At 39.9% G+C, this 20,036-nt stretch overlaps 1 protein-coding gene across 1 annotated transcript; it reads left to right on the top strand.

The window, feature by feature from the left end:
* Positions 1–11,497: 11,497 nt before the first annotated feature.
* On the top strand, positions 11,498–15,294 carry barhl2 (BarH-like homeobox 2; the record flags this gene model as incomplete). The annotated part of the gene is made up of 3 exons (XM_083887424.1): positions 11,498–12,203; positions 13,771–13,996; positions 14,982–15,294. 3 exons carry the CDS (start codon positions 11,498–11,500, stop codon positions 15,292–15,294), a joined length of 1,245 nt encoding a protein of 414 aa, XP_083743550.1.
* Between the last annotated feature and the right edge of the window lie 4,742 nt (positions 15,295–20,036).

The following is a 20,036-nucleotide window of genomic DNA, read 5'->3' as shown; positions in this document are numbered from 1 at the left end:
GACATATTTTAACACAGATTTTTAACACCAATTAATCAATCGTGGGCCACATAAAATGACGTGGCGGGCCACATCTGGCCCTCGGGGTTTTGTTGAATAACTAATTGTGCTTTCCATTTGTTGTTGGAACTCAACATTTCTGAGGTCATGGGCAATGTCTCCCAACCTTGGAAACTTGGCGCAAACCTCATCAACCCTAACATGGCATTCCAAGATGGCTGCCTTGTGCACATACTGTACTGTTCAGTGTTTATGGCTAGCCTGAAATACATTTGTGTTCTTCCAATCCATGTCTGATGCTGATGTCACATGGACATTTATACAGTACATGATATCAAACTAATTATGACTCGGCATGACAAAATATTGCCCGATCGATTTTCTTGGCTCCACCCCTTTGTCTGCCTGTTGTCAGCGATCCGTCAGCCGTGATCCGTGCTAACTAAACTCGTAGCCCCCCCCCCCACACAATCCAGTTCATGCTTGTGTTCCTTTGAGATGAGAGTGGCTTTGATTCCCTGCATCTTTCTGTCACAGTGACTGGCACACTATTTGACAGGTGGAGTTAAAATACAGAAAATTGCGGCTGAAAATTCATCTGTCTCAATCTCTTGCCCTGGGCTGTAAGCAGCACAGACAGAAGCCCACTGCTTTGTGTCAAATGTTTATCAAAGGGCCTGCTTAAATTGCTGTGTTCAGGGTAACAGCCTAATAGAGGTAAAAGAAAAAGAAGAAGAGCTGAGATCCCTTTACCTTTTGTTAGTGTGAGTGTAGGAGTAGGACACGAGGTGAAGTCTCTGTCCAGTCAGCTGTAAAGGAAGCTGCACTATCATATGCTCTTTGTTGTGGCGCAAAATGAGACGCGAGATCTGTTGTTGTTCTCACTTTCCTCTGTCTACTCAATCATTTCCCTTTCTCTCTCTCTCTTCATTGCTGGAGGAAATAAACCTGCCCACCCTCCCTTTTTGGTCAAGGCCACACTTCTTCCCCTGGCCATTCCTCTCTCTCTCTCTCTCTCTCTCTCTCTCTCTCGGTTTTGTTTCAAAAGGGCAAGGCTGTGGATCCCGAGCAGTTTGCCCTGCAGTGTCACATCGGCCGGGGGCGATGCTCGCCTCAGCTGCTTCATCACCAGGGGACTGAGTTAACGTCTCCTGACTGCACTTAGCCGTGTGTTACTCTGACACGGTCATATCACATCGGCACGGCCACACGATGTGACGCTGCATCACTCTGCGGAACTTAAAATGCTTAGTGTGTCATTTCTGCAACACTTTACTTTTAAGGCCCTTATGATAAGTAGTAATTAACTATTGAGAAGCCACTTATAAGATGCTTATAACCATAAATACATCCACGTGTTAATAAAAGTAAAACTAAGACTATTTTACGCTATAGTTTCTTTTAAGTATTTTATAAAGTAATGACAATTACAAGCTTACAAGCTTATAAGCTGTCAATTAATGTTAGATTTTTTTTGTATTATTTGTTCCTACAAGTGTCAAGTAATACTAACACTATTTACGATAAGTCATCGTGACATTAAACCTCAGTTAAGTCCTTATTAGCATACTTAATTGTCTATAAGATGCTTATATACATACATAAGCAACACTTTCTAGGTTTTAGTTTCTAGTAAATGCTCATGTCGTTCAAGTAACTGTCACTTAGATGTCAAACAAACTATTAATTAACAATTAAGCCACTTACCTTATTATCCTTAGTTATCATTAGATGCATGTAAATATAATTGGGTGTTAAAAGCATTCATTATTGCTTTATAGACTTTATTACGTTGGAAGCACATTAACGGCTTAAAATATTATATAATACGACTTAATAAAGATTAATTCTCGAGTAATTAACTTCTTAAATTATTTTTGTTTTTTATAGGCAGCTTATGAAAACAGCTTATAAGATGTGTTTTTACATTAATAAGATATATAAGAAGACATTTAAGTCTTGATTTGATTGAATTCTTAGGATACTAACATTAATTTATTATAAACTAAAGAGTAGAAGCAAATTCCAAGTTCCCCATTTTACTTCCCTTTTATCTTTAGTACAGCAACACTCAACTTTCTCGCCGCTTTTATCTATTCTTTTCTGGTGGAGACGTTTTTGAGAGGGGTGCCCAGGCTTTTTAGCCTTTCCTCTGGCTGTCCCATTTGTACGCCTGTGGGTGAAGCAAGAGACCACAACACCAGGGAATGGAAGCTAGCATTTCAATTTAAAGGTGTAAAACCACCTGATTGTATGAATTGTTTTTCATTAGCCCTGTAAGAGCCTTTTATATTTATTTACATCATAATTTTTACAGTAGCTCACAATGGACAAACAACACGTCTTTTGAGTTTTGATACCAACTGAAGGTTGCATAGTTTCTTTAACATACTTGGTGAAGGATACGCATCTGCAACATGCAACTTCACCATGTTTCCTTAGTATGTCTGATGAAAGGGTCATTTTATGCCTCGCATAAAAGCACCTTTGAGCAGTTTTGCTGCCGTCCTTTAATCCCCCCCCTCCTCCCCCTGTTTTTTGAGAGCGATGTTGGGATTTTTAGCGATATTTCCCGGCAGTCACGTTTGTGTCAGATAACAGGAGCCCATTACAAGATCTCTACAGATCTGACCAATTTTCCCCTACAGGAGACATAGAGAGCAACGCCTCCTCCTCCCACTTTCTCCCTCTTCTCTCTCTCTCTCTCTCTCTTTTTTTTTTCTTTTTTTTTATCAACCTTACCCTCACATTTGAATTTGCAGATAATAGGCTTTGACTTCTGGCTGCACGTTTATGGGTCTTTTCATGTTATCAGCTTAGCTCATAGCGTGGAGCTGAAGAACACAGACTGCGAGTGACAGGCCAGCCAGTCAGCAAGGCGAGCCTGTCAGGATCTCTCATACACTAATGATTTCCCTTTAGTCTATTTTCTGTCTCATTGGCCGTTTCCTTCAAAAACAAAATTGCTCATTTAAATTCTCATGCCTGAGGCATTTTGGTCTTCAAATATTGTTGGAAAGTGAAAGGATTAGGCAAAATATGCTTTTTTAAAATGTTAATATATTTTCTGGTTCACTTTCTCCTCTGAGGCCAATTAGGGAGTTTCTGCTGGCTGCATTAATGTCAAACTGACATCCACAGCTATAATTACACTGTGCTTGAAACCTAACTTTCACTTGTGGGTAGATGAGTGTGCCTCACAGTGACACAGAGACTCACTCTGCCAGCTTTTGATCATTTAATCATTTGCTTTCTTTCTCTCTATCCTCCCTCGCTCACTGATGATTTTCACCTTTTTTGTTCTTTGCTGTTGCAAAATGCAGCATTGTGTTACATTATTCACTGCCAGTGTGTTTTTTTTTTTTTGGGGGGGGGGGGGGGGGGGGTCATTATATGGCTTACAAATGTTATCTCGATATTTTTAGGCTAGCTATATCGGGATATAAAGCTGCACACATGTTCCTTCTCTGGGCTCATGATAAAGTCTTCTTTTGAGATATCAAAGGAGAGTGACACTACAGATTATAAGATAAAGCATATACTGTTTATAATCTTAAAAAAAAGAGTCTTTATTAGCACAGCTAATGCATGGCAAAATGCAAAAACTGCCGCACCAACGTGTTGCAGCTAACTCAGGCCTTCATCAGTGCAAGCAGGAAGTATATAAACCAAACACAGGAAGTGAAATCGTACTCGGAACAAATGTGAATGAAAAGTAAATACGTTTTACTTTTAACTTGATCCCGTTTCATAATTCACAAAAACATGTGTGTTAACTTTTGCCCAAATATATTGTGTTGTTTATTGAACTGACGCATCAATCCAGATTTATTCATAAATAGTGATTTGGAGTTTGAATCTGAAATAGTTAAAAATGTAGTACAACATTTAGAGCAGGGGTCTCAAACTCAAATGACCTGGGGGCCAATGCGCATCTATTGTGGTCAAGAGGGGGACGGCCTAGAGAACAAAAAGTGGGGAAAAAAAACAACCACTCACAGTATCACACATATACTTAATAATCCAATTTATGATGTACATTTAATGTATTAATATATCGAAAACAGACATTTATTTTAAATTACATAAATAATAGTGTGGATAACTGTAATTAAAATTAGTTTTGGCCACTGCCATTCGTGGCTCGGGCCCTAAAAAACTTATTTATATATGTAACTGAAGACACTGTGTTTAAAAGACGGTGAGGTTGTGGCTCATGTTTTCATTAAAAGTGGGGGGCCGCATATAATCGATTGGGGAGCCGCATGTGGCCCCTGGGCTGCCAGTTTGAGACCCCTAATTTAGAGGTTTGGGTGTTTTATATGAAGACATTTTCCCGAACAGATGTCGTGTTTATGGAAAACCTGAGTCTCCCTCCTAGTACTGATAATATGTACTTAAAAGTGTACAAATGCAGGAAGCATACCTTCTTGAAAGTCAATGTTGTACCCATTAGTAAAATGTACAGAAATGTACCCACTGAAATGACAATTGTACAGACAATAATTACACCTTGACCATTTATTTGGATAAAAAGCTAAATCGTGTAGTAAAATTGCAAAGAAAAGTTAAAAATCTGTATCCCTGGGGTGGAAAATTGTACACATTCTAATTCACTTTGTACCCTTTCTGATAGTCAAAGGGTACATTTCTGGCATCTCAAAAGCACAGTAGTGTACTAGTGAAGGGAAACGTTCCTCCAAATGTGTACCTTGAGGTTTTGGAGTGCGCAGTTAGCCTCTGACTGCTCGACAAAAGTGATGCCAATCAACTTAATGAGCCGGTGATTGTGTTGAATCTCCATAACCACATGTTGGACACAGTCAAGCTGTTGAAAGGTTTGCTGTTAGTGGCTCTGGGGAGAAAATGAAAGAAAGAGAGAGCGAGAGACGGAGAAATCACACATCACAGTGTGACAAAGTGTTCACAAACGACCTCGGCTATCCGTAATGTCCATCGCCGCCCCCCCCCCCCCCCTTCTGTCTTTTCCCTCCTTGCTCTGTTTGCCTTGCTTTACCCTTTTTGCTTGGGCTCCAGGTAATAGGAAAAGGCACTGACCCCTCCTGATCCACCCGCGATTACCTTCGAAAGCGCGAATGTGGTGTGGAATCACACGTCAGGAGACGAGTCGTAATTATTTTTGCGGCGCCATCAGCACGGATCAATCACTCAGGGAGGCTGCTGTAGTGGAACGCCGCTCGCAGCCATGGACGGAGCCAGCAGCGACCCTCTTTGACTGACAGCTTTGGTAATTAAGCGATTGTATAGACCTCTCCGACTGTTACAACAACCTTGTCAGGGCCAGTCTGCGTTTGCAGCGTGCTGAAATCAATGTGCTCTCCTCTCCCCGAGCATTTGTGATCATGTTACCTCGCAGAGGACGAGGTAAAAAACACCAGCTCTTGTGCCACAACGTTGGTCTGCCTTCAACATTTGTCACAGCAGTGTTAAATGAACACTTTTCCACACAACAGTGCATGGTTTTTAGAGAGTCTAAAGCTCTCTCTCGATTCTTCCTCTTTCATCACACCTTGAACTCTGCGGCACCGAATAATTCTAACCCGCACTTTACGTTGAACTTGAATGTCACATGTTTCATTACTGCGCGAACGCGAGCGACATTTAGAGGTCGGAATAATCTACTTTTCGTCCGTCCTAAATGTCAGTTCACTCTCGCGATGCAACCTTTAATTCAAAAGTAGCCAGGATGTAATTTTGTGCTAAAATCACACAGAAGTGGGGGAAAAAAAGTTTGTATTCTTTGCGATCACTGCGTAATGACTTGTCAGCTGTTGCAACGTCTATCCCAACCTTTACATCCTCTACAAGGCTTTGAAATATACTACTATAATATCATATTATCACAGTAATTGATGCAAACCCCATGCAGAAAGGGCCTTGTTCCAACTGAAGACTCAAACCCTGGTCTTCTTGCTGCAAAGGCAAGAGCGCTAACCACTACGTACTTGTACTTGTTTTGATAAATGTACTGCAGGACCCTATATACCACTTTACATTATCTTTAACTGATATGGCAGCAACCAGTGCTCTGCTAATTTTGATAAAACATCTAGTAAATGGGCAAACGCAAAGCACAGCAAAGCTTTTGCCACAAAATATTAAAGGTGCATTATGTAATAAATCTAAAGCAACTGGCCATAAAATCCTCCTAATATGTCACAGAGACTCAGGAATAATGTTCATATAACAAACTGAACTCACCAACAACAACAGTACAGACAAAATGTTTGCATTCAAAAAAATATTTTGCAGACTGCAAATCATGTTTATGTTTTGAAATCATGTTTTGGCATGTGGCGCCACCTACCGCCGTCTACCAATCATTGCAGTCAGTAGAGTCTCAGCTGCCGAGCAAGCACGGGTTGCCAGTTACGTGAGAAAAACTAAAAGACCTCGGTATTTTGAATTTGAATATAGTAACTGTTTTTGGCCACATTCTTACATATGGCACCTTTAACTATTATTCAATTCAAGTCTATTTGTTCCGATACTTTTACTCACCTAAAAATGAGGTGCACCATTACAAACAGTATGTAATACCTGATGTAAATACCTGGAAATAAAAGTCTTGTATTCATCTGTTGATGTCAAACCCAAGAGGAATTGTCCTCCCTCTTCCAATACGCATGGAGGAGACTGTACTGTAGATGTTTAAACAGTGATAATATTATTATAATAATAATCTTGTATTTTGTTCACCGTCAATGTGATGCTGTAATGGTATTATCAGGTACTCGGTAGTTAGTATCGGCAAGTTCAAGTGATGGTGTTTGTACTCGGTCAGAAAAAAAGTGGTATTGGTGCATCCCTATATCTATGGATCAACAATAACCATCGATAACTAATGGTAGTTAATGATAACTATCAATTCCTGACGGTGACCCTCCTTCTGCTGCTGTATACAATCAAATGCTCCCTCAGTTCAGGTCGGATAGTCTTTCTGAGGACACTCATGGATATAATGCATTCCTTTATTTGCCCTTATACCCTAACCCTAACCATCACAACTAAAGGCCTATTCCCAACCCTTAACTAAAGTCTGACCCTAACCCTAAATCCAGGTCTTAACATACAAGAACAAACACACACACATACAGTGTGTGATAAAGTCGTTGTGTGCCGTTTGTTCGTCTTTTTTTCTGTAATCTAAAGTGAGTCGCGATTACAACAACAGACTGATTTGCTGCAACATAACACAGCTGCCGTGGATCTGAAAGGCTCTGATAGTAAAGCGAAGAATGGAGGATCTATAGGTTTGACAGCTTCACGTGTCCTTTATCTCCTGCTCAGGGAAAAAAAGAAAACGCGTCCAGCCTGTTTGGCTTTTTAATAATCACACGCCTGCCTCCTGACTTTAATGTATTGACAGAAGTGACATGTGAAATCATAGCAAGTGTTCGTCAGCTTGTCCTTTTGATCAATACGGCGTCACCTGACCGTCTGTCAGAGACAGACGATGAGCAGGAACACAGCAGCTCTCTGAGCACCTGACACATTTATCATGTTTAATGTTGTACTTACATCTGCATTAGTTTCTAATGACTAATACGGACATTTGGATGCAACTTTAACAAGTGATAATGTCATAAAAAGATCAATTATAGCAGGTTTGTTCAGTCAGGATTGAATGTTTTCACCAAACACATATATATATATAGAGAGAGAGACCACTGAGGTCATGTGAAACTGACATGGTGTTTTTCTTTCCTCCTCCTCCTCATTCGTGTTTTTGTTGCTATTGATCTTTTTTTTTTTTTTGCCTGTAGCAGCGAGTGCTGGTCGTTGAATAGCTGAGACCGACTCTGTTCATTGTGTGTTTGTGTCGTGAGAAAGAAGCAGGTAACGCACCCATTTTCTTCTTCCTCTTCTTAATTTATTTACTCACTATGAACCTTCTTTAAATAAACATTCAAAGATTGACTCAACAATCATTGGCCACTTTATTAGGTACATTTTCCCCACACATTTCCAACTGCTTCTTTTCCCCAATGATCAAGTCAACCAATCACATTAGCCTTTAGTCATGGAGAAAATGGGATTTTAACCATCTAATCAGAAAAAGAGATATCATGAGAGCAGCAATTCTCTGCTAAAGCCCAGAGGAGAAATATGTGTGTATATATATGTATATGTGTGTGTGTATTTATATGTGTATATATGTATGTTTGTGTGTGTGTATATATATATATATGTATATATATATATATATATATAATATATATATATATATATATATACACGTGTGTGTATATATGTATATGTTTGCGTACGTATATATGTACATGTTTATATATATGTTTATATATGTGTATATGTATGTATACTAGAAATATTACTGAGAAAACAAAATCGCAGCTAAAGTTTATTTTAGTTTGAATGAACTTCATTTTTTTATTTTTTCTGTTGATCACTTATTATTAATAATAATAAATGATATTAATACAAACATATACATTTTAATTTCCACATTATGCCAATCACTGAATTTGATAGAAATAATATTATAGCTCTTCTCGCCTTCTTGAGTGTCAAAATATCCTCTCATCTGTTCTGACTGGCTGCTGCTTATCATGACGTATTATTATCATTTTTTAAATTCACTGATTTTTAACCCACTCTCTCTCTTTCTCTCACTTCCTCTCTCGCGCGCGGAAGTGACCCCTGTGTGCGCGTGTCTCCACTCTCTCCTTGTTGTAAAACGCCTCGCGACACACAGGTCACCAGCGGTGAAGTGAGAGCCGCCGCAGGATCAATATGTTCTCGGCCACAGTTTACACTCCACTATCACCATCATCATCATCATCATCATCAGTGACCCCTCCCCCCTCCCTCTCCTCCCGTCCCGGATCTGATTCTTCTCGCTAACTGGTAGCGGTCAATGCGCGCGCGCGCGCGCGCGGCCCCTGACAATAAAATAAATCCATCGATTATTGTAGTTGTTCGGCGCGCGCGCACATTGACTGACTGTGTTTAAGCAGCTTCTTTGATCCGATCACAGCGATTTTGTCGGAATCGGGTTTCAGTCACAGTCTGATCACAGGCTGGACCACAGCTGATGATGATGATGATGATGATGGTGATGTTTGTGTGTTTTACCTGCAGAGTCACCACTTTATCTGGTTCATATAGAAACTATGACGTAATAATATACATTAATGTAATGTTATTATATAGTGATGTGAGGCGCAGTAAAGAGCAGAGGAGGCCTCGCTGTTCTGCTCTTCTTTTCTCTCCTGCTGCAGAATCTCGCTCTGTCGCCGCCTTGTGTTCAAACTCTGCATGGAAACAAGAGAAGGGAATCTCTGCACACACACACACGCGCGCACACACACACACACACTGACACTCAGCTGTTCACACTCAACACGCATTACAAGCAATTTAAATTAAAAAATACAAAAATAAAAATGATATAAATAAATCTGTTCATTTATTATTTGATTATTTAATGCTTTGATGCAACATCAATTTCCCAAACGTCCCAATTAAAAAAATGCATTTCCTTCTGACTAAATCTGACATTTCGTTCTGTTCAATAGATTCAAAGCTGAAGAAACACTTCACTAATTAATTACTGTTGAAAGTTTTCTTATGAACTGTTAGAAATAAGGACAAATTTTTTTTTTAAATTGTATTTTTCTTGCAACAAATACATCATTTAGCTTTTTTATTTTATTTTATTTTTTTTACAGAAAACTATTAAATTATGTTGCATTAAACAAATTATTCATGCAATTTGACATGTATAAATATATATATATATATGGGTTGTATTACATTTGTAAAACAGAAGCAGGAATAAACCGATGCAGCGGCGCGACGAGTAGCAGCATGAAATCCTCACACTTCACACCTTCATCAGCAGATCTGTGTTTATTATCCATCTGCAGGAAGGGGGGAGAAATTTAAACATTTAAGGACATTTAAAATAATATAATAAAAGAACGAAGATAAAGAAAATAAATAAATAAATCCTCCGGAAAAAAAACATAACCTTAAATAAAACAATACAATAAGTTTATACTTTCACCTCTCAGTTTACTGCAGGAATCATCATCCACAGACACAAACCCTCACTCTGCTACTGCTGCTTGTCTTCTTCTTCTCCTCTTCTTCTTATTTCCTTTAAAAAAAATCCACGTCAGTTGGGAAAAAAAAAGTGGTGGGTTTCCAGCTCCTATCTTTGAAACGCTCATTAGCGCCTCATAATGACTTTACTAATTAGGATGACACGGTTATTAACAGGAGGCGCCGTCATGACATGACAGTCCCTCTGCACACACGCACACACACACACACACACAGGCACACGCACACACACACACACTCAAACACAATGTACATACATACATACCTGCAGTTCTCCTCCTCGTGCACGTGCCTCCCTCACATTTAAATCCACATGTGTTTCACGTCATTTTTCATTTATTTGTAGCGTTTCGATTTAAAAAATGATTCTATTTCATCGCTCAGTAAAGTTTAAAAACACAAATAAAAGTTCACTTACATGTAAATAGATAAAACATTGAATTTATCCTACTATATAAATAATAATAAAAAAAATCCATGTGTATATGTGGATTCTTTTTTGTTAATTCCTCTTCTTGGGTGTTTTCGTCTCGCTGATATTTCCAGTTTAGTTTGAACGTAGCCTTAAAGCGCGTATTTTCTCTCTTTTTTTCTTCTTTCTCTCGTTTTTTCCATAAGAAAAAAAAACACACACTAAAAAAAAAAACACTGAGAATTAAAGTGAATTCAAGTGTCTCTGGATAAAGAAACAAGTCCCTGATTGGTGAAGTGCAGCAGAGCCCGGTCAGGATGCAAACCAATGACAGGAGGAGGAGGGAGGGATGGACATGGAGGGATGGAGCAGAGAGAGAGAGAGGGAGAGAGGGAGAAAAGGCGTCTTGTGTTTATTATTAAGGAGAAAATATTAATCCCCCCTCCTCCCTCCTCATCCCTCCTCCCCTCCCTCCCTCTCTCTCTCTCGCCGTGGGCCGTGACGTCAGTGTAGGAAGTCATTGTAGAGCAACACTGGAGCGATTAGCAGCTAAAAAAAAGGGAGAAAAGAAAAAAGAGGGGGAGTGTGATGTTGGAGGAGTGAGCAGCAGCAGCAGCAGCAGCAGCAGAGTGTATATCTGTGTATCTCCTCTCAACTTTTAACACAAAGTTCAAAATCCACGCAGAAACTGAAGAGGGACGCGCGTGGACGGCGACGACACAAGACTTTTTTTGTTTTGTTTTTTTTTAAATTGAAATTTACACTCCTTTTTTTTCCCCGACGTCCCCTGAATGTAACATGTTTTCTGGACCATAAATCTCCTTTAAACGTGGATTCTGGGTTAATTTTTTTTTTTCAAAACATTTATTCTATTTTTTTATTTATTATTATTTGTTTTGGTGAGTTATTTTTGGAGGAGAAGCTGCATTTCCCTCGCGGTTGTTATGAAGACGTCTTCACCGCTGCTCTGTTAACATGGAAGGATCCAGCGGCTCCAGTTTTGGGATAGACACTATTTTATCCAGCAGCGCTGCAGCCGCCGCCGCCGCCGCCGCCGCCTCCTCTAATAACTCTACCGGTAACTGTAACGGTACTAACGCGCAGGTGCTCATGAACGGAGGGGACTTCCAGCGGACAGCAGCGGACTTCAGGAGCCGGGAAACACCGTCACCATGCTCGGACATAGACACTGTGGGAACTGCGCCCTCCTCTCCCATCTCCGTCACCATGGAGCAAAGCGCAGAGCCGCATCTGGTGCAGGACCTTCAGCATCACCTCCACCATCATCACCACCACCTCCACCAGCCGCCGCTCTCTCCTCCTCCTCTGTCTCAGCAGCAGCAGCAGCAGCCGCTGGCCGGAGCAGGAGCAGGTGGAGCAGGCTGCGCCCCGAGGACTGCCACCTCCTCCTTCCTCATCAAAGACATTCTGGGCGACAGCAAACCGCTGGCAGCCTGCGCACCTTACAGCACCACCACCACACTGTCCTCCTCCACGTCCTCCTCGCCGCCTCCGCCTCCCCACCACAACAACCACCACCACCACCATCACCTCCATCACCACCACAAACCAGAAAGTGCCACCGCTCCGGACAGCGGCTTCAGGCCCAAGCTGGAGCAGGAGGAGAGCAGGAGCAAGCTGGACAAGAGGGACGAGATTCACAGCGAACTGAAATGTAACGGTAAGATCAGAATCTGAGGCCAGAACTTCAGCTTCAAGTTTATGACTTCTGCGCGTGACAGGGATCTGAGTCTAAAACAGGTCACAGAAAAAAAGTCAGAACTGCTCCTTTATTTACAGCTGAGAAAGTGGAGGTTATAAAAAAGAAAAACCCACATAAATCACAGCACATGGCTAATTGTCCTAATATATTTATTAAAGTGTATATTATTTTATATTGTGTACATTTTTATTTAAGGTATTTAGTTGTTTTTATTGGTTTAATTCCTGCAAAACTTTAATTCGGCATCACTGAAATTCATATAATTGCTATAATAATACAATTAACAATAAATGTCACCTTATGAGGCATATTATAAAGCATGGAAATGTACGTTTGTAGGGCAAAAACAAATAAATTAAATAAACCATACAAATAATAACCACCAGAGGAAAGAAATACAGGATGAAATAAATTAGCATATGAGCTAAAAACAAAAGAAAACGACACGAGATATAATAGTATGTGTCTTATCAATGTACACATACAAATATGTATGGTTTGTGTTTTCATATATGCAACTTTTCATTCAATATGATAAGATATGTTTATGTTCTTGTTTTATAATTATGCTTTATTTAATTTGATTTGACAAGGAAAAATAAAAAATAAGTGTGATGACTAAACTTTGTTTTCAAGGGAAACCTGAACTAAACACACCAGTTGCAGACAAATCAAATAAAAATACGAAATAAATCATACAAATATCAAAATATCACGAATAACGTTTTTGTTCAGTGCAGCACATTCGTCATAATCATATTTATATTTTTTTATAGATTCACTAAACCTATATTGGTTTATATTTCACTACAGGAAGTCACATTGAGCTCAGACATGTGATAATAAAAACAACAAAAACAACAGGAAACAAAACAAATAATAAGAAAATAGCACAAGGCAGCATATATTATGCATTAATTAATTAAAGCACAATAATAATAATAACAATAACACAGATACTGTTAATAGTAATAGCAGAAATAGTCTGATTCCTTGAGGGATACAGGTTCAGTTTCTTTTATTGGTGTAAAGTCGATGTGAAAACAGATGTAAGCCGTGATTTTCCCGGTGCGCGCGAGCCTCCCTAGTGGGTCAATTAGAGAGATTATTGTTGTTCCTGAAGGAGGAGGAGGATGAGGAAGAGGAGGGGTGGGGGGAGGTGGTGGGAGGTGGGGGGTTCAGCGTGCAAGTGAAAACCTGCTACAAATAGAGATGGATTGACATATTGATTTGTCGTTTTTTTTTATATATATATATATATAAAAAAAAAAAAAGTTGCGGTGTCAGATTCACACGCACGTTTTCTTGTGTTGCGCAGATTCACACGTGTTTGTACTAGATTTTTTTTATTGAGTTGTTTGTGTTGCTGATTAGTATTGTTGTTATTATTCTTATTATCTTTTTTGCGTCCTCGGGCTCCAGCCTGCAGGTTTTAGATGAGGCTTTTTATAATAATATATATTTAAAAAAAAAAAAAACGCACGCACGCACCAGTACCAACCCTCCCGCCTTGTTCTGTGCTCAGGGACTACAGAAGACGGAGACCGGGAAATCTCCAGCAGCAGAGACAGTCCTCCGGTGCGCTCGAAAAAGCCGCGCAAGGCGCGCACGGCCTTCACGGACCATCAGCTCAATCAGCTGGAGAGAAGCTTCGAGAGACAGAAATACCTCAGCGTGCAGGACCGCATGGACCTGGCGGCGGCGCTCAACCTGACCGACACGCAGGTCAAGACCTGGTACCAAAACAGAAGGTAGGTCCTCATCTTATCATCATCTTCATCATCATCGTAAAACGACAGATGAAAACCTGAAAAACACTCTTTCAACTCATGCCAAGACGTCTGTAGTTTGTTGAACTGTATTATATAATAATAATAATAATAACAACACAAAATACTTATAAGATTGAGAAAAAAACGTCCATACACGTGCAAATTAAATTCAATCAAAAAAACAATATATTATATGATTTAATATTCAAATACTCATTATACGAGTTAATACACTCTATAATACACTATATTATCATATGTTTGACATTAATGTGTTATGAGTTTTACAATTCGGACCCACGTGGATGAACACATAACACAATTTTTTGTAAAAAAAAAAAAACAACAACAAAGAAATCAAACTTCTCAGTTGATTATCAGCATTGTAAAATGTCTGCAAATCAGATTTTTGATTTATATATTTTTGACACAGTTGGGACTGACATGTTTATTGAAGTTCTGGTGTCTATCTGCAAAAACTTGCTAAGTTATTTATTTATTATATTTCATTAAATTTTTTAAACATTAAACTATTTTTTTTTTTAATTTATTCTATTTTTTGGGTCAAACAATAGGCTATGTATTGTTTTATATTTATGGTTTCATAAAGGCCTGTTGATCAAATGTGTTGGGTCATTTATTTAAATGATGTTGATCTTAATGCCGTTTATTTTATTTATTTATTATATTTTTAAAAATATCTCACATTTGCTGTATTTTACCGATCACTTCTCACATGTATGACCTGCATATGATCATGCATTAACCTCAGACTACATCTTCTTGATATTACAGTACATGCCTCCACCTTTTCTGTGCCTATATAATTAAACCTGCTGCCTGCGATCATTAGTGAGCCAATTAAAGAGGCGTTCAGGGACCCGGATTAAATTATTCATCTGTTGTGTTTTGATGTGATTTTTTTTATTTATTTTTTTCAAATCATTATTATTCTCATTTCCAGGACGAAGTGGAAGCGGCAGACCGCGGTAGGACTGGAGCTCCTGGCTGAAGCAGGAAACTACTCGGCCTTACAGCGAATGTTCCCGTCGCCGTATTTCTACCACCCGAGTCTGCTGAGCTCCGTGGACAGCACCACGGCAGCAGCGGCCGCCGCGGCCATGTACAGCAGCATGTACCGGACTCCTGCCGCGCCGCACCCGAGCCTCCAGAGACCGCTGGTGCCGAGGGTGCTCATCCACGGGCTGGGGCCGGGGGGGCAACCGGCGCTCAACCCGCTCTCCAACCCGATGTCTGGGACACCGCATCCGCGGTAAAAAAAACAGAGCAGACACACACACAAAAAGACAAGGACAACACAAAATAAACAAATATAAACAAACGACAAGGACGCAGGACGATGTGAGGAGCTGCACCGGGAACCGAACTGCAGCAGGACTTTTTTTTCTCCTTCATCCTGAAATGAAAGAGACATTTAAAAAAAAAAAAGACGGTTTAAAAAAAATTAAAGGAGCTTTTATTTAACATTTAGGCCTGAACAAAAACAGCCTAATAGACTTTGATTCTGGCTCTGGAACCAACGGAATCGGGACTGGACCGAACTGGACCAGGCAGGAGAGGACTTGCTCATGTCTGATTGTTTGTTTGTTTGTCTTTTGTACAAATACACTTACATTAGCAAATAAACTTATAAAGTTTATTAGATGGAGAAGTGAATGAATAAAGAAGTAAATGATACGAACGAATTGACCTCGCAGACGTTTTTCTATTCATCAAATTTGAGCCTAAATTTAATTATAAACATTAAGACATAATCCTTTTAAATAGCAACTTATGGGTGATATTATCTATTATTGATCATTACAATAGTGTTATATCAATTAAGCCTTACTTTCTAATTTATGGATAAAAGTTAAAACTTCATCATTATGATAATAATAATTATTATAATAATATTATTAACAATACTACAAGTGGTGACCCCGGTTTGCTCTTTTTATTGGAGTGACATGATTTTTTATGACATAACTGGATCAACGTAAACAATTAGCTCTCGCAGCATATGGTGTTTAAATGGAAGGATGTTTAATTTATTTTTTGTCTTCCTCCGAGTGGTGATCACAGAGCGGAGGTCACTGCCTCAGTGTTTCCTCTCCGTCTTCGGCGCACATACATATGGATGATAACGCAGCAGCTGATCGGTGCCGGTGGGTCGTGTGTGTGTGTGTGTGTGATTGTGTGCGTCTGTGTGTGTGTGTCGGTGTCTCGGGTGTTTTCGCTGGGAATGCGGCCTTGGCTCAGCAGCTGTTCTCTGGGAGCAGCAGCAGACAATGAGCCTGAGTTTCTCAGCGTGTGAGCGCGAGCAGGAGAGGAGGAAGAAGAAAGAGGGAGAGAGAGAGAGAGAGAGAGAGAGAGAAGAAAAGGGGGAAAGAAGGTAGAGATAATCTGCCCACAGTAGCTCTTGGTGTGTGAACTTGTTTCTGGAAGTTTTGAGGATGCATTTATTCCCTTAAACTTAACAACAAATATCACTCTTTCTTTATTCTGGTGCATCCTGATCCATTTTGCTTCATTTTATTTATCTTTTTTATTCTTTTTTTCCCCCGTCACTAAGGATTTAAAGACGCCTGAACAAACACTGACCCGGACTGAAATTAAACATGATCACATTCTTTTGTATTTTATTTTTATTTATCCTCCTGCATATGAGCGCGCACCCAGGAGAATAAACCGAGGAGGCTCTGCGTGTGAATTAGCGCCTCGGGGCTCGTTTCTTCTTCTTCTTCTTCTTCTTTGAGCTAAATCGACTTTTTCTGCTTTATATATAAAAAAAAACAGAAGAGAAGGAGAGCGAACTTGCATATTTAATTAATTAGTTGTGAGTTGTCAATTTCATTTTTCGCACACTCTTTTTTTTTATAATGCAGGTTTAATAGTGCACAAAACTGCGCAGTAGTAATAATGGCATGTGTTTGTGTGCAGCATGTAAACACGGGCTTAACTGTAGATCTGCGCGCTTCCGAACACTGTGAACACATGTTAGCGGAGCCCTGTGTAAAGCCGCCTTGCGCGTACACGCCAGTCACCCGCGTGTACACGCTCACAAACCCCGGCAATAATGACAACACAATACAATATAATGCACTTATTATTATTTTTTTCCCCAGAAACAAGCGCTTTGTGGATTTTACGCAGCGACACTGTGCGCCATGACGCGTCTGGAAACTTCCCTTTCGCAGCTTTGATTGCACAAATAACACACACACACACACATATATATATATATATATATATATGTATTGTCAGTGTCGTAAAATATTAGCCTAACCATATTGACCCTACAGCTTGTGCACATTCACAGCAGCAGTTGTACAGCAGTGGCCCGACGCGTGTTGTGTTCATATGCATGACTTCTACACGCCATTATTTATTTATTGCGCTCTGCGGGTGGGGAAAAGGAAAAGGAAAGGGAGGGGGAGGTGGGTGTTAGAGGGTGGCGGTGGTTGTGCGGGCTGTTTTCCAATTCATTAATAATAAGCCACACATACATACATGCATGCATGCATTCATAGATACAGCAGTGAGTGAATTAATAGGCTTCTGCTGCTGCAGCAGCCGCCGCCACCTCACTCTCTTATACACACTCATTCCAGGGACTCTCTCTCTCTTTTGCTCCAGTGTAAAGGCGCAGATTTGAGGCGCAAATGACCGCGTCAAGTCGTTTAAAGTCGCCCACAGTGAGTGCAAATCAAGATGGCACCAATGAGGCTTGATTTACACGCGTTATTGTAAAATATAACTCATTTATGAAACTTAAACGAGATATTCAACACAAAACAAGGTTTTTTTTCTTATTTGAAGATCTTATTCTTGTTAAAATGAAGATGAAATTAGAATCAGAATCGATAATATTCAACAGTCAGGGTCTCAGCTGGCTTTAGGTGTATTTATTCACTGTGAGTGCGCACAAAAGGGATATTTAAAAAAAGAAAATACTAAATTGAACGAACAATAAGTTAAAAAAGGAGTAAAATAAGTGAAATGGGTGGTTTGGTTTTAATAGTAAAACTAATATTAAGAGATTATTTTAATGTCGTGATATGGGGTTTAATTGTTAGTGATTTGGTCGCTGAGGCCAAACACAAAGTTTTTAGTTGACGATGATGAGTAAAAAGCTGAGAAAACAGCGTCAGTGGCTGATGCTGCTGCTGCTGCTGCTGCTGCTGCTGCTGGAAAAAAGGGCAGCAGACTTGAATAAAGAGGATTAGGCCTTTTTCTTTTTACATGGCTCATATTATCCAGAACAGATGGGCTTTAGAGAGTCGTTTTCTTCTTCTTCGTCTTGCCTCGAGGAACCTTGTTGGGCACTTTAATTGCCCCCCCTCCTCCTCCTCTCCCTCTCTCCCTCTCTCTCTCACTCCATAACCGATGTAATGGTGGGATATCTTTTTCATTACAATAATGAGGTAACACTTGCTCTCCTTGGCCTCTCATTATCACATCTCCTGCATCACTCACTAAACACTAATTTAACCCCTCCTCCTCCTCCTAGTCCTCCTCCTTATACCCCCTCCTCCTCAACAGAAAATATTATTATTATTATAATAATAAAATAATAATAATAATAATAATAAGCACACCATACATCGAAGACGTAGCCCCTTCCCTGCGATGATGCGTTCACGGTCCTGCAGCGGCGTCTTCATCATGAGCCTGCAGGAGAATTTGAAGCTGCATCATCAGGTTCTGACCTACACGTTTATATAAAGTTAATAAAGTTCTGTAGTGATAATAATAATAATAATAATAACAATATCATTTGTCCTATTTCCAATCTACAGAAATCTGCAGCTGCAGCTGTCGCGTGATGCTGAGTGCATGGTGCAGCCTCCTCCACTGTATCAGTGTCAGGTAATAAAATAAAAATAATAATAATTATCCAGGTGCAACCTCTTAAAAGTATGTTTTTTTTATCAAGAAAAAAAAAAAGTGAAATCTAATTATCGTTCATTTTAATGCAGATGCTCAAAAACCTCCAGGTGTGATCACACTTGTTTCCTGGAGGCATAATGAATCATAAGAGGCAGATTTTCTTTATATTTTTTAGCACAATATTTGACTGTATATAGTATATGTTTATTATTTTTTATTATTATTATTTATTGAAGTTATCAACTTGCTAAGGCTCATTAAAACCTGTAACATACCCGGAACTGATAACGTCTGAGCGGATCATGTGATACACGTGCTTTAAAAGAGATGCACAACAGTTAAAACGTATAGTTATTTCTGATATGGCTGAATGTGACAGACGTCAGGAGGATTCTGAGCAGTTTAAAGAGGGGATGTGCATTAAAAAAAAACAAAAAAACCCCGAATTTTTCAGTCGTTGTCACTTCTCTGACCTGGCAACCTGTTTCCCTCTCTCGTCGCTCTGTGCGCGCGTAAACTAACAAATTAGAGGTTTGGATGTGCGTAAAATGTGTTTGAGGCGATGCTCCATAAAGTTTTTTGTTGTTGAGAGTATATAGTGCGTGTATAAACAGACTTGTTGACATGAAGGCTGTGTGTGTGTGTGTGTGTGTGTGTGTGTGTGTGTGTGTGTGTGTGTGTGTGTGTGTGAGAGAGAGCGTCCACTTGTCATCTCATAAACTCACGGCTGAGCCCAGACGAGCACGGACATCTGCAGCAGTCCTGCCGAATGATGCCGCATAGCTACGACATATCATAGTTTAAATGGCCTCATCATTTCAGCAAATCCAGCCATTCTCCCCCCCCCCCACCATCACCACCATCACCCTCCTCCTCCTCCTCATCCTCATCCTTCTTTCTCTCTTTTTGTCAAGTGACAGGACAGCTGATGGCAGAGAAGCTCCGCTACCTTTCAAGTTTCAGCCAGGCGCCGTCACATGCGACCGCACAAGCAAAGGGAAGGGGAGGAAGAAAAAAAAAAAAAGTCTGTCAGCAGTGATGTCAAAAGCTTCAATTTTTACAGAGCAATTAGGGGTTTCATCACAGCGGAGCGATGTCAGGATTCATTATGGCTCGGCAACAGCTA

This window comes from Microchirus variegatus (assembly GCF_963457635.1).
Source record: "Microchirus variegatus genome assembly, chromosome: 4".
In the NCBI taxonomy this organism is placed as follows: Eukaryota; Metazoa; Chordata; class Actinopteri; order Pleuronectiformes; family Soleidae; genus Microchirus; species Microchirus variegatus.
Note: the sequence above shows the minus strand (reverse complement) of the source record. Positions and strands in the feature narration are given on the sequence as shown.